At 45.2% G+C, this 12,003-nt stretch overlaps 1 protein-coding gene across 1 annotated transcript in view; it reads left to right on the top strand.

Moving 5' to 3' along the window:
• LOC309555398 (microtubule-actin cross-linking factor 1, isoforms 6/7-like) overlaps positions 1-12,003 on the top strand; it is a 191,160-nt gene that overhangs the window by 90,847 nt on the left and 88,310 nt on the right. Inside the window, exons 16-19 of the mRNA XM_082257413.1 lie at positions 806-907; positions 2,154-2,255; positions 8,239-8,379; positions 8,611-8,766. Coding sequence (XP_082113539.1) covers positions 806-907; positions 2,154-2,255; positions 8,239-8,379; positions 8,611-8,766 — 501 coding nt within the window. The remainder of the gene's footprint in view (positions 1-805; positions 908-2,153; positions 2,256-8,238; positions 8,380-8,610; positions 8,767-12,003) is intronic.

Genomic DNA, 12,003 nt, shown 5'->3' with positions numbered 1-12,003 from the left:
CGTGGTGATTGGGCCACATCCTCCCATGGGTGTGTTATAATTGGGCCACATGTGACTCACATGTCGCCTTCCTCCCACTGGGGCATTGAATTGTGCTACACTTGAAACATGCCCCTTCCTCCCATTGTTGGGTGGGGATAGGGCCACCCATGATTCACGCCTCTTCTTCCCATTTGTGGGTGGTGACTGGGTCACATGTGACTTTCATGTTTTCCTCCCATTCTGGTGCATGGTGATTGGGCAAAATATGATATGACTGATGTAACTTCTGACCACCAGTTCACGGTGATTGGGCCACACATAACTCACACCTTTTCCTTCCATGGCTGCGTGGTAATTGGGCCACATGTCACTCAAGCCCTTTCTCCCACTGGTGCTTGGTGATTGTGAGTAGAGACAAGTCTCAGGCCTGGTTAGGCTCCAGGTAACCACTTGAAGCATACACAGGGCTTTCTCTTTTTCCCTACTGGCAGCCAAACAGCAATGGTGAGACGAATATGTGCTGTTGGTTGGACCACCATTAAAGTGTACCCGTTGTTTTGCTATGCATAGGCTAAAGCCAACAATTAAGTCTGCAATCACTAATGTCAGGGCTGGGCCAAGGAGTAGGCAGAAGAGACGGCCACTCTGGGCGCTTCAGTGGGAGAAAGAAGAGAACCTGCAACTTATCTTGCTGGGAGGGATGGGGGGAATTTGACCTTTTTGTCTTGGGTGCTGAAAAAAAAAAAAACTTTCACTACTTTTATATTTATTATTCACTTTTTGGGAACATTCAGTGCCAAGATAACATCTCTGGTCTTTACAGCTGTACGCGGCCTGGAACAGTCTGAACAAGCTCTGGAGTGAGCGCAACACACATCTGGAGGAGCAGTTGAAGGTCACCCTCCGCTACCAGGAGACTGTTCAGGTACAGAGCTCAGAGTAGACCAATAGGTGGAGAAAATCCATTTGTTACCTCCAGAGGGGACATCAGTGTTAGGATGTCATTGGCTGGGCACATTATGAGACGAACACCATCGACAATCTAGGATAAGCATTTCCTTCTCTCATATCAGTGGCTTAGTGGGTAGCCTTGCAGCACTCAGGTGGTTTTAGATCAAAGCCAGGACACTATCTGCATGGAGTTTGCATGTTGCATCCATGTGTGGGTTTCCTCCGGGTACTGTGGTTTCCTCCCACACTCTGAAGACATGCTAGTAGGTTAATGGCTCCTGTCTATATTGGCTTTAGTATGGATGTGTATGCAGGGTTTTTTTTCAGTGGGAACGCGGGGGAACGCAGTTCCGGCACCTCCAGCACTGAATGTATGTCACAGCAAGGGGGTGTGGGGTGTGCTGGAGGGTCTCTTAGTCCTGGCTGCTGTGGGATCTATTGTCACTGGTGGGGATCTGTTTTTGTGTGGGGATCTTATGTGGCTGGTAGGGATCTACTGTTGATGGAGAGGTCTAGTGTTGCTGGCTGCAGGATGGTCTAGTGATGCTGGCTGTCGGGAGATCTGTTGTTGCTGCTGAGGGGGGGGGGGGGATTCTAATGTTGCTGGAATAGATCTTTTGTTGTTGGGTGTGGTATTTTGTTGTGGATGGTCCATTGTTGCTGTGCGGGGGTCTATTGTTGTGTGGGGGATCTATTTTTGCTGGGGTAGGGTCTATTGTTGTGTTGGGTCTATGGTTGCTGGGATGGGATCTTTTGTTGCTTGAGTGGAGTCTATTGTTGCTGGGGGATCTATTTTTGCTGGCTGCAGGGGATCTATTTTACTGCTATTCTTTATCATCTTTATCATTAACACATTTTATACAAATTATTTAGCACAACAAGATGATACTTGGTTCTGTATTTTCTAAAAGGGGTGGTACTGGGAGGTGGAACCAAGGGACAGTGCTCAAAGTTGGGTAGGGGGGTGGAGACAAGGGGTGACTCTAAAGGAGGAGTTCCTGCACCTATTCTCTGAGAAAAAAAGCCCTGTGTGTATGCATGTGAGACGGGGACTTTAGACTGTAAACTCCTCAAGGGCAGGGACTCATATGGATGTACAATATATAAAGCAATGCAAAATCTGTTGGCACTATATAAATACCTGGAATAACTGATTACTGATCTCTATATTTCCCCCCGGGATATAATCATCTCTTCCCTGCGCTCCTCTATTTCCACAGAGGCTGCAGGATTGGCTGCTTGTAGCTGAGTCCCGCCTATCTGAGGAGTTCCTCGTGGGAGGAGACTTGGACATGGTGAGGCGTCAGCTGTCTGACTTAAAGGTATGTGGTGTAATCATCTTGATATTTAGTTATGTGTGGCATACACCCTGATATTTAGGCATGTGTGGAACACACCCTAATATCTAAATACCGGTCTCAGGCTTTGTGGAGACCCAGGGTGGAGCCGTGTACATTACAATAAAATGCTCCTGTTCTTAGCCCCACCTTCTCTCCAACCCTATGTGTAGTAAACCATATTGCTGTTTATATTGTAATTGCCCTTTAAAAGGAGGCGGGGCCAAAATTTGGTGGGTTTGCAGTTTGATTCAGAAATAATTAAAGGGAAGTCTTCGTTCCTGATACTGCGGAATAAAATATTCATCTTGGTTTTGTGTGTTCATATGCCATCTTCATTTACTAAAGAATACAGGTACATCTCATAAAATTAGAATATCATCAAAAAGTTAATTTATTTCAGTCATTCAATTCAAAAAGTGAAACTCCATATATTTTATATTTATATTTATTTATTTATATTTATTTATTTATTTTAATTTTGATGATTATGGCTTACAGCGAGTGACACCCCAAAAATCAATATCTCAGAAAATTGGAATATTACATAAGACCAGTAAATAAAAAAGGGTTTTTAATACAGAAATGTTGGCTTAGTGAAAAGTCTGTCCATGTACAGTATAGGATGCTCTCAATACTTGGTCGGGGCTCCTTTTGCATGAATTATTGCATCAATGTGGCGTGGCATGGAGAGGATCAGCCTGTGGCACTGCTGAGGTGTTATGGAAGCCCAGGTTGCTTTGATTGCGGCCTTCAGCTCATCTGCATTGTTGGTGTCTCTCATCTTTCTCTTGACAATACCCCGCAGATTCTCTTTGGGGTTTAGGTCAGGCGAGTTTGCTGGCCAATCAAGCACAGTAATCCCATGATCATGTGACCAGGTATTGGTAGTTTAGGCAGTGTGGGCGGTGCCAAGTCCTGCTGGAAAATGAAATCAGCATCTCCATAAAGCTGGTCAGCAGAGGGAAGCATGGAGTGCTCTAGAATTTCCTGGTAGAGGGCTGCTCTGACTTCGGACTTGATAAAACACAGTGGTCCCACAGCAGGTGACACGGCTCCCCAAATCATCACTGACTGTGGAAACTTCACACTGGACCTCATGCAACATGGATTCTGTGCCTCTCCACTCCTCCTCCAGACTCTGGGACTTTGAATTCCAAATGAAATACAAAATTTTCCACAGTCCGATCTCTCCCGAGCCTGAACTGGCTTTGTGACATCAGCCGACAGTGGGCTTCCTCCCCGGTCAGACAAGGCTGTGCTTTGTGGCAGAGCAGTGCAAATCTCAGGGCTGGATGGACTGAAATACAAATCCTGTTGGCAGGTAAAACAGCTCCCATATACAGTATACAGTATATCTTCTCTGTTGATGTAGCGGTTTGCCTGGAGTTCAGCTTTTGTTGCCCAGCAGGACATTATTCTTCTATAATGACATCTCAATCATCTGGAGGAATCTCACAATACCGGCTGGTTGGGGTGTAAAATTCCACAAATTCCACATTGAGGTTACATAAAGAAAATGTCATTTGTCATCCTCCCTGTGCCTCCCTGACGTCAGAACTCTCTATTTCACTATTTCATTTCATTCACTATTGAAATAGTTACATAGTTATTTAGGGCAAGAAAAGACGAATGCTCATTGGAGGTCAGCCTCTCACCCACTGCGGCAGTTTTGGTCTACGAGATGCAACCCCCCCCCCCCCCTCCTCACATTACAACACACACATACTGGGGCAAATGTTAACCATCCTGTTTGTTATAAGGGGAGAATTTCACAATCCGCAAAGCGGTCAGGTAGATTTTGTTTGTTTGGAATTTTACGTTACTTAGCATTTTTTGCTAGAAAATGACTTACAATTCCCAAACATTATACATATTTTTTTAACAGAGGCCCTAGGGAATAAAATGGCGATCGTTGCAATTTTTTTATTTCACACGTTATGTGTGCAGCTGTATTTCAAACACAATTTTCTGGGAAAAAATACACTTTAACCACTTCTGGACCGGAAGGATTTGCCCCCTTAATGACCAGGCCATTTTTTTGCAATTCGGCACTGCATCATTTTAACAGACAATTGCGCGGTCGTGCGACGCTGTACTGAAATAAAATTGACATCCTTTATTGTCCCACGAATAGAGCTTTCTTTTGGTGGTATTTGATCACCTCTGCGATTTTTCATTTTTTGCGCTATAAACAAAAAAAAGAGCGACAATTCTGGAAAAAAAAAAAAAAACAATATTTTTCAATTTCTGCTATATAACATCCCCCCCCCCCCCCAAAAAAAAAGGGCCCTCTGATTCCTACTGTTTTAACCACTTCTGGACCGGAAGGATTTGCCCCCTTAATGACCAGGCCATTTTTTTGCAATTCGGCACTGCATCATTTTAACAGACAATTGCGCGGTTGTGCGACGCTGTACTGAAATAAAATTGACATCCTTTATTGTCCCACAAATAGAGCTTTCTTTTGGTGGTATTTGATCACCTGTGCGATTTTTTTCTTTTTTGCGCTATAAACAAAAATAGGTAGGTGTATAAAAGGGTCAGTGGGTGTATAGGGTGGGTAGGTAGGTGTATATAGGGGTCAGTGGGTGTATAGGGTGAGTAGGTAGGTGTATAGAAGGGTCAGTGGGTGTATAGGGTGGGTAGGTAGGTGTATATAGAGGTCAGTGGGTGTATAGGGTGGGTAGGTAGGTGTATATAGGGGTCAGTGGGTGTATAGGGTGGGTAGGTAGGTGTATAAAAGGGTCAGTGGGTGTATAGGGTGGGTAGGTAGGTGTATATAGGGGTCAGTGGGTGTATAGGGTGAGTAGGTAGGTGTATAGAAGGGTCAGTGGGTGTATAGGGTGGGTAGGTAGGTGTATATAGGGGTCAGTGGGTGTATAGGGTGGGTAGGTAGATGTATATAGGGGTCAGTGGGTGTATAGGGTGAGTAGGTAGGTGTATAGAAGGGTCAGTGGGTGTATAGGGTGGGTAGGTAGGTGTATATAGAGGTCAGTGGGTGTATAGGGTGGGTAGGTAGGTGTATATAGGGGTCAGTGGGTGTATAGGGTGGGTAGGTAGGTGTATATAGAGTTCAGTGGGTGTATAGGGTGGGTAGGTAGGTGTATATAGGGATCAGTGGGTGTATAGGGTGAGTAGGTAGGTGTATAGAAGGGTCAGTGGGTGTATAGGGTGGGTAGGTAGGTGTATATAGAGGTCAGTGAGTACAGGGTACAGGTACAGTACAGTGCAGGGCTCTCACCGCTCTCACGGTTCCCCTCGGCCAGTCCGCTCTCCCTCTCCGCCCACCTCCATGTCACACATGCCAGTACCGCAGACAGCACCAGCAGGGTCATAGAGGAGTGAGGAGGAATTACACTACTGCCATCTAGTGGCGGTAGATGTAATTGCGGTAACGCCGCTTACGTAATGGGAACGGCGTTACCGCTCGGGGAAAAGTAATCAATTAGATTACTAGTTACCCGCAAAAGTAACGGCGTTAAGTAACGCCATTTACTTTAAAGCGGAGTTACGGCCACAGAATCGTTTTTTTTAATAAATACTTCCCAAAGAGTGATCCCCTGCCCTTCATACATCCGCTAATCCGGTTTTAGACAGTTTATTAATGGATTGACAATCATAAAATCTTACTTTATAAAAAGTTTGCTGAGCGCCGCCATCTTTGTCCTTGTCACCCGAATCTGCAGTATGCAAATGTCTGCCCTGCTTCCTGGTTCAAGATGGAGGGGGCCAATGAATGCAGCGCGAAATCTCGCACATGCCCAGTACTGTACGATCGGAATAGTAAGGGTTTCCATAGGCACAGCAGCGATGAGAGGAGTGGCCGGCCGCCTACATCACTGCGCATTGCCTCCTGGGAGCGATGAGTAAGAGCTCCCAGGACGCATTTCAGGACAGGAAGTGACGGCGCGGGCCGCGGCCACAGAGGGAGGAAGTTGAAGGAAAGGTGAGTATATTTTCTTCTGAAACAAGTTAAGTAAAAAAAATAAAAATTCGGGAATATCCAATTCTTTTTCAGGTGACAATAAGGAAGCGGATGGCACAAAATCGAATGTAACGATTTTGCGGCCGGAACTCCACTTTAACGCCGTTATTCCCATCACTGATAATGACATCACCAAATTTTAACCAAATCTGATGAGACTAGCACTCAGAGGCAGCAGTATCTTAGATGATATGGGAGAAAGACAGGCGCCACTCTAAGTGGAATATGACTCGTGTTTATTGGAAATTCACCATATTACATACTCACAGACGTGTAAGTAGAAAACAGCAGTGGATATTCATCCAAGAAATGCGATAAGTCCGGGTGCCTCTACAGAAGAATCCGACTGGTCCGCAGTGGAGATCCGTTGAAGCCGGTATAGGACGGCGTATCCCGGACCCTGGGGACACTGTCGGGGCTTCCGGCGGCGTACTTCCGGCTTGGGCGTGGAGCGTGATGACATGAACAGGCGACGCGTTGTCGGAGCATGCGCTCCTTCCACAGGCCTCTAATGGCGCCATCTTGGAGAAGGGCATTATATAGGGCAAAAAACACTGAACTACCGCTGGGTCCTAAACTGAGTCCATTGCTATAGATCCGTTACACTGCACTAAAAACACCTGTGCGGTGGTCATGACTTGGGATAAGTTTTGGACAATAATAGGTAAAACCATATTTTAAACTGGTAATATAATACAATACACATTATGAGAAAATACATGCTGATTTAAAAACAATATATCTAAGACCGGTCTTGGGTCACACTACAAAAAATTATTAATAAAAAAATAATTAATTAATAAAAAAAATATAATAAAATTAAAATAAAAATAATAAAAAAAATATATTTAAATTATAAATGGAAATAAAATACATGTAAATAATTCAACATATACAAAATATCTATCTAATTAATGAAAACAAAAGGAGTCACGTGTACATACGCATGTGTGTACACTCTCAGCCTATAATGATAAAAAATTATCAAATTGAAATTGTAATAAAAAATCATCAAATGACACTAAATTGAGATTAGATAAAGATCCCAACTAGCGTAATATGTATAAATATATAAAAATTCATATATAAAAAGTACCATTAATGCATAAATATAATTTAAAATGTATAAATAGATATGGAATTATATATCAAATTCTAGAAGAGACCCTACATGCACACATGCTCATACATATGTGCATATTGGCTGGTATAAACTTACCATAAAAAAACACCCACAGGACGAGAATGAAGGGTTTGTCCACAACATACACTCATGAACTTGCGTGTGGGCAAACCATGACTCTAAATAAGAGTAGGGCCCTATACCAAAGAGTTGGTTTCTACCTCCTCATTGAGGCCCCCAGGTACCAAAGTGTCCAATGTGTAGATCCAAAAAGCTTCTCTTTGACATAGCTGTTTAAAGCGTTGGGCCCGTTTGGGGGATAGCAGGTATGGATTCTAAAATCCAAACTTTCAGCCCTAGAAAAGAATGATCGTGGTGTGTCAAAAAATGACGGGGGACACTATGTTTATCATTACCTGCTTCAACAAACCTTCGATGTTCACCGAACCTTTTTCTGAGTGTACGAATGGTCCTCCCAACATAAAAAAGGCCACAAGGACATGTCAGGCAGTACACAACAAATTCTGTGGAGCAATTAAAGAATTTCTTGATAAAATAAGTTTTGCCTTTTATGGTGTATTATTTTTGCCCGTGGGTCACGTGCTTGCATGTCAGGAAGTACACTACTTGTTTTTCAGAAGGAGTTTTAGATAAAGGGTAGAATTTTCAGGGTACATGAAAGGTACAAATGGGTTCAAAAGTGCTTTGCAAGTAGCTATGCAGGCTGCAGGTCTCCAGTATGGGACTAGCTGGGGTCATAGTAGGTCTGCAGAAATAGACCAGTACTGGTATCTACATGGGCAGTGCCCACCATTCACTCACCCAGTGATAACTTATTACCATATGTTTTAAAACAGGAATTTAAGAGAGAGCTGTATCAGCATCGAGTGGAGCTGGAGAGCATCGGGCACCAGAACCTAGACAAGTCTGATGGATCGCAGCTGAGCGACTACAGAGAGCGCTGGGACCGGCTGGAGGAGGAGGCTGTGAACCGTCAGGTGCCGGTTCTATTCATTCAAAATTTTATAGAAGCATTTAATTGAGGAAGCTAGGTATAAGATGTTCTGCTTTGTTCCTTCATTGCTGGGCAGACTGTAATGACCTATCAAGTAAGACACTAGAAGCCCCGGATAGCCCGCTGGGACTTGTAGATCATCAGTGACTAGATCCAGGTGTGGGAGATTTTTATTTTATTTTTTTTGTAATAAATCTTGTCCCTGTCTACACAGCACCAGTTGGAAGATGCCTTGCTGGGACTTGGGCAGTTCCAGAACCAGCTGGAGGAGCTCCTGAACTGGCTCTCCCACACCAAGGAGCAGCTCCAGGGGCCCCGCCAGCCCTGTACTGACCTGCAGACCTGTGAGATCGAGCTGGCCAAACACAAGGTGAGTGCAGTGGGAACTTCCACCTTCATAAATGTCCTCAATGTGTTTAGAATAGAGAGTTGTACATGATGCACACTATAATGGCGCTTTTCCACTGCATGGAACCGAACGGTTCGGCACGCTTTTGCGCTTTTCCACTGCTGGTACCGCATGGTATAGTGTCAGAACGGTTCGGTGCGGTACGGTGGCGCTTTTCCACTGCATGGAACCGAACGGTACGGCTCTGAAAAAATAGTACCTACTCAATTGTGGTTCCAACAGGTACCATAACTGGTACCATATCCCACAATCCTTTGCATGCAGTCACTACTAGCCACTGATTGGTCAGAGAATCCCACCCACCCCGTTGTTATCCCACCCACTTAACTTTAGTACTACTTTAGTGGAAAAGCAAACCGTACCGTACCGTACCGAACCGTTCCAGCACCGTACCATGCGGTACCAGCAGTGGAAAAGCAAACTGGGCCAAGCAGGGCCGAGTAGAGCCGAGCCGGAACTTGCAGTGGAAAAGTGCCATAAGTGGTCTAAGGAACTACTAGGAGTATGGGTGGTTGCCGTCATCCCTAAATAATAGAACAATGTTGTGTTGGTTCCTCAAGCCAAAAAATGGGATTGTGTAGGCAAAAGCATATATTAAAACAATTATATTTATTTTACAAGTTTGGTACAATGCAGTATATTCAGTATATATGGAAAAAAACACATAGAGATTGCAGTGGCGGTCGGTGCCGCTAGTTCCAACTTATACTTGAGTCTAATAGGTGATTCCGTTGTTTGAACTGTGGAGACATCCGGAGGGGATGTGAGTCAAAACAGATGGAGTCCGACGCGTTTCGGCTGTAGGAATTTTTTAGCCTTTGTCAAGGTATCACCACATATTATTCTAAAAAGTGAACAATTATTACATTAGTGAAATTGAAATATAATGTTGAAAACAAAAATAAAAGAACATTTTACATTAGTTTTACAATATTGATTGTTACATTCCTACAGCCGAAACGCGTTGGAAACCGTCTGTTTTGACTCACATCCCCTCCGGATGTCTCCACAGTTCAAACAACGGAATCACCTATTAGACTCAAGTATAAGTTGGAACTAGCGGCACCGACCGCCACTGCAATCTCTATGTGTTTTTTCCATATATACTGAATATACTGCATTGTACCAAACCTGTAAAATAAATATAATTGTTTTAATATATGCTTTTGCCTACACAATCCCATTTTTTGGCTTGAGGAACCAACACAACATTGTACATGATGCACACTTCCCCTATAGAGAGGCCTTTAGCACAGCCTTGACCATGTCAACATGCATTGAGTTAAAACCATACCTACCTAAAAAATTGGCTGCCCAAATGTATACGATGCAAGGACATAACTACAGCCCGGGGGTCTCCAAACTATGACCTGTGGGCCACATCCGGCCCACTACAGTTTTTTTTCTTTAGCCCATAGAAACTGTCCGATTCCACAGCTGGCTGCCAGTGGTCTGTGTTATATAATGGAGACCGGCTTATCCACCTCCAGCTAGCCAGCCATGACCCTCCCACAATTCACCTGGTGGGCACTAGTGGATCTAAGGGGGAGCTCTGATGGGCACTCCTGAATTTAAGGGGGAACCGTGATGGGCTCCCCTGGATATAAGGGGGAACACTGGTGGGCACTTCTAGGTCTAAGGGGAACTCTATTGGGCACTTCTGGATCTTGGGGGAGGGGGAGGGGCTCTGATGGACACTCCTGGATCTAAGGGGGCTGTGATGGGCACTTCTGGATCTAAGAAGGGAACTGTGATGGACACTTTTGGATCTTGGGGAGGGTTCTGATGTGCACTTCTGAATCCAAGGGGAACTTTAACAGCCACTTCTGGATCTAAGGGAGGGCTCTGACTGGTCACTTCTGGATCTAAGGGGGTCTGATGGGCACTTCTGGATCTAAGGAAAAACTGTGATGGGCACTTCTGGCTCTAAGGGGGGCTTTGAAGGGCACTTCTGGATCTAAAGGGGGAACTGTGATGGGCACTTCTGGATGTAAGGGGCTCTGATGGGCACTTTTGGATCTAAGGAAGAACAGCGATGGGCACTTCTGGATCTAAGGGGGGACTCTGATGGGCAATTCTGTATCTATAGAGAGCTCTGATGGGCACTTTTGGATATTTGGGGGAACTGTGATGGGCACTTTTGGATCTATTAGGGAACTGTGATGGGCACTTCTGGATCTAAATGAGGGCTCTGATGGGAACTTTTGGATCTAAGGGGGACATGTGATGGGCACTTCTGGATCTAAGGAGGCTGTGATGGGCACTTCTGGATCTACAGGAGGGCTCTAAAAGGGCACGTTTGGATCTAAGGAGAAACTGTGATGGGCACTTCTGGCTCTAAGGGGGGACATTGATGGGCACTCCTGGATCTAAGGAGAAAACGTAATGGGCTCTCCTGGATCTAAGAGGGAACTCTGATGGGCACTTCTAGGTCTAAGGGGAACTCTGATGGGCACTTCTGGATCTTGGGGGGGGCGGGGCTCTGATGGGCACTCCTGGATCTAATGGGGCTGTGATAGGCACTTCTGGATCTAAGAAGAGAACTGTTCTGGGGACTTTTGGATCTATGGGAGGGCTCTGATGTGCACTTCTGAATCTAAGGGGAACTCTAACAGCCACTTCTGGGTCTAATGGAGGGCTTTGACTATTCGCTTCTGGATCTAAGGGGGGGAAGGGGGGACTCTGATAGGCACTCCTGGATTTTAGGGGTGGGGAGGCTGTAATGGGCTCTTCCGGATCTAAGGGGGAACTGTGATGGGCAGCACTTCCTGATCTAAAGAAGAGCTTTGATGGGCACTTTTTGATCTAAGGGGGAACTGTGATGGGCACTTCTGACTCTAAGGGGGCTCTGATGGGCACTTGTTGATCTAAGGGGGAACTGTGATGGGCACTTCTGGCTCTAAGTGGGATCTGTAATGGGCACTTCTGGATCTAAGGGGGCTCTGGTGGGTACTTGTTGATCTAAGGGGGAACTGTGATGGGCAATTCTGGCTCTAAGTGGGATCTGTAATGGGCACTTCTGGATCTAAGGGGGCTCTGATGGGCACTTTTGGATCTAAGGTGGAACTGTGATGGGCACTTCTAAAGGGGGGTTTTGATTGGGTCACTTCTGGATCTAAGGGGGAAGGGGGGTGGGGGCTCTGATGGGCACTCTTGGATTAATGGGGGGGGGGGGGGCGGCTAAGATGGGCTCTTCCG

The sequence above is a fragment of the Pelophylax lessonae genome (assembly GCF_965119305.1).
Source record: "Pelophylax lessonae genome assembly, chromosome: 5".
NCBI lineage: Eukaryota > Metazoa > Chordata > Amphibia > Anura > Ranidae > Pelophylax > Pelophylax lessonae.
Note: the sequence above shows the minus strand (reverse complement) of the source record. Positions and strands in the feature narration are given on the sequence as shown.